Source organism: Cariama cristata, unplaced genomic scaffold, assembly GCF_000690535.1.
Source record: "Cariama cristata isolate BGI_N322 unplaced genomic scaffold, ASM69053v1 scaffold36160, whole genome shotgun sequence".
In the NCBI taxonomy this organism is placed as follows: Eukaryota; Metazoa; Chordata; class Aves; order Cariamiformes; family Cariamidae; genus Cariama; species Cariama cristata.
Window position 1 is genome coordinate 633 of NW_009593563.1, and position 2,946 is coordinate 3,578.

Sequence of the window (2,946 nt, forward strand, 5' to 3'; positions counted from 1 at the left end):
GCCCACCGAGCTCTCAGATACTCCCTGAAAAGTTTTGCACTGTTTCCCCAGCCTCCCTGAGCCCAGCCCTGTTTGAGATTGAGACAGGACCTATGCGGAGTCATCATGGCTCAGCCCCATTATAACCCAGTCCTTGGTACCCCAGGTTTATAAGTGCAGATCTGTTCCTCTAATGAGCAAGAACGGCAGGGCCTGATAGGAGATTTAGATGAACAAGAGGATGAAAGGAAAGGTGATCACACAAGAGGCAAAGAAGCAGAAAAGCCAGCTAGCTGGAAAGCAGCCAGACCTAGAAACCCGGGACTGAGGACCGCAGCAAACTTCCAGCACAGCACCTCTGCCTGCAGGGCCCAAACATGGCATCAAGCAGGAGCCCATGCCTGCCCAACCAAACTTAAATTGCTGACTTGTTGTCTGGCAGCTTCAGTTTGGGCAGCTGGCCCTCTCCCACATAAAGCCCAGGCAGGAGTAACACATGCTGGGGACTGCTCCCCAAAACAAGCTTGAATTTGGCCACCCTTCTTTTCAGGGGAAAAAAAAATCGATCCATCTGGGTTGATCGATCCATCCAGCATGCACTGCTGGTCTTTCAGGACAGCAAACGGTCCCTGGTCTGCTTTGGTCACTGATATAGCCACAGCCAGCCTGCACTAAGCCACTGCCACTTGCCGTGTACCCTCAGAAAGGCGGGAGGGCTGGAGGCATGGGTGCAATGTCCTGCACAGGTCCTGGGGAGCAGCTCTCGACACGGGTGCCTGGTGCAGGTCCCCACAGCCCTGCACCCCGGCTGGCTCCCACTGCCTGCCTGCCCTCGCAGCGGGCAGGGGTCTTGCCTGCTGCCCTGCCCTGGCCGGGAGGATGCCCTTGGGTCACGCAAGGGCTCCCCGGGGGCTGGAGGTTGGGCTCTGGGGAAGGAAGGGGAAGGTCCTCTGCAAGCTGACCCCGTATGACAACTGCCCTGTAAGGGAGGACAGGAGGGTGACAACCTGGAGCCTTTGCGCCTGCCTTGTCTATTTGAGTCTCCTCCCAGCTCTCCATGCTCCTCCTTTACTCCTTCAGTTGGCTACTCTCAGTCCTGGGCTGTCCTCCTCATCTTTCTCCATTTATCCTGGCCCACACCAAACTGACAGCTCATGTGTTTTTTTAAACCTGTTTGTGCCTTTGCTTTTTTTAAACTCTGCAAGGGTAATCAATTAAGACATTTGAACTTCTGGAGAGGCTCGGCCTAGCGATCCTCCCCAGCATAGAGAGCCCATCTCAGACAGAAGCTCTTTTCCCAGGGGTGGGCCAACTGCAACGGGAAGAGCCTCCTGCACGCTCCAAGTTCCCTTCCAAGCAACATCACCAGTTTGGATCTCTCCTTCAACTCCTTGGTCATGCCCCGTCACAGGACTCTCTTGATGCATTTCCCTTCCCTGCGGTCCCTCAACCTCTCTAGCAATGCCTTGCGGGCGCTGAGCCCAGCAGTCTTCTCCAACCTCGGGGCACTGCGTCTGCTGGACCTGAGCAGCTGCAGCATCGCCTACCTCCACACGGACGCTTTCAAGGGCTTGGGAAACTTGCACACGCTGCTCCTAAGAAACAACAGTCTGCAAGAGCTTGAGGTCCCTTTCTTCCTGCCACTGAAGGCTCTTTTCCACCTGGACCTGCAGGAGAACGCACTGGTCTCTGTGGACACTTTGAGCCTGCAGCTGATGGAGTCAGTCCCACAGGTTCGGCTGGAAGGGAACCCCTGGGTCTGCGACTGCTCCGCACACCCTCTGCAGCAGTGGCTGCAGCGCAGGGAAGGTGAGCGGACAGGGACGGGTGGCAGCAGCGGTGTTGGGCAGGAGGAACCTTGGGTGCAGGGGTCCCGCTCGATCCTTTTGGTCCAGCCCCTGGCCAGGCTCTGAGATGGCTCCCCAGGGACCTCTCCCACCCTGTTGAGGGACAGTGAAGAGAAAGGTGGTGTGTCTGTTCCTTGCTTGCAGTTACACACAATACCAAAGATTTCTGGGAATGACAGCAGGATAATTTAGCCACTCTTCTGGGAAAGGGGCTGCAGCCCTTAAACCCACCTATGTATCTACATGGAGTGACCACATCTTCAAGAGCTGCTGAGCACTTGGCAGCTCCTCCTGTGGAGCAGAATCAGGCTCCAACCCTCTGAGCACAGCTCCCAGGCGAGAGCATCCCTGTGATAGTGAGGTTTCTATCAGTATCCATGAATTTGGCATGGTCAAGGAATTTTTTCTTTGGTTGTGCCTTACAATGTGCAGAGGTCTGGCGAGCTGGAAGGCAGAGCCAGGAGCACCTTGCAATGCATCCCATTAACCCAGGAGCAAGCAGGGATCGTCTTCTCTGAACCGGGGAGGGGATGGGCAAAGATCCCCTGTCCCACTTTAGCCCATGTATCTCCCAGCTGTGCAGGTGACCTGCGCATCGCCCCCGGGGCTGCGGGGTCGGGAGGTTGCAGCTCTGGATTCCCAGGACCTGGGCTGCCGGATGAAGCAGCGGTTTCCTCGGGGGGTCAGCACGGCGCAGCAGATCACGGTGACCCACAGCAACAGTAAGTTGTGCAGCTACAGAGGCATCCATAAGGTCTGGCTCCCTCCTGCCCTCTGTTACCTGAGAGGGGACCACAGGCGGAGACGCCCTGGCTCTGCCCCAGACTGCTGGTGCAGTGGCTTGGTGGGGAGGGTGTCCTCCAGCAGTGGCTTGGTGGGAAGGGTGGCCACCACCTGGAAGTGTTTGCTGGCTTTGCAACAGAAAAGTTAGCAGATACCACAAAGCTGCATGGAGCACAGACTCCATGGTGATGGGCACCAGTATCAGCCGGCCATCCAGCAGTTTTCCCTGCAGTGTTCACAACCCTTGGTAGCTAGCTCTTGGTGAAGAGCATTTATAATGCTCCTAACGAAAGCAATCCAGTGCTGGCTGCATGCTGCAGGCATGCACGGCGTTGGC

General features: G+C 56.7%; 1 protein-coding gene across 1 annotated transcript in view; it reads left to right on the forward strand.

The window, feature by feature from the left end:
* Positions 1 to 1,283: 1,283 nt before the first annotated feature.
* LOC104157503 (chromosome unknown open reading frame, human C1orf210) overlaps positions 1,284 to 2,946 on the forward strand; it is a 2,087-nt gene continuing 424 nt past the window's right edge. The window contains exons 1-2 of the mRNA XM_009694857.1: positions 1,284 to 1,788; positions 2,402 to 2,624. Of these exons, the coding sequence (XP_009693159.1) occupies positions 1,377 to 1,788; positions 2,402 to 2,624 (635 nt within the window). The 5' untranslated portion in view covers positions 1,284 to 1,376. The remainder of the gene's footprint in view (positions 1,789 to 2,401; positions 2,625 to 2,946) is intronic.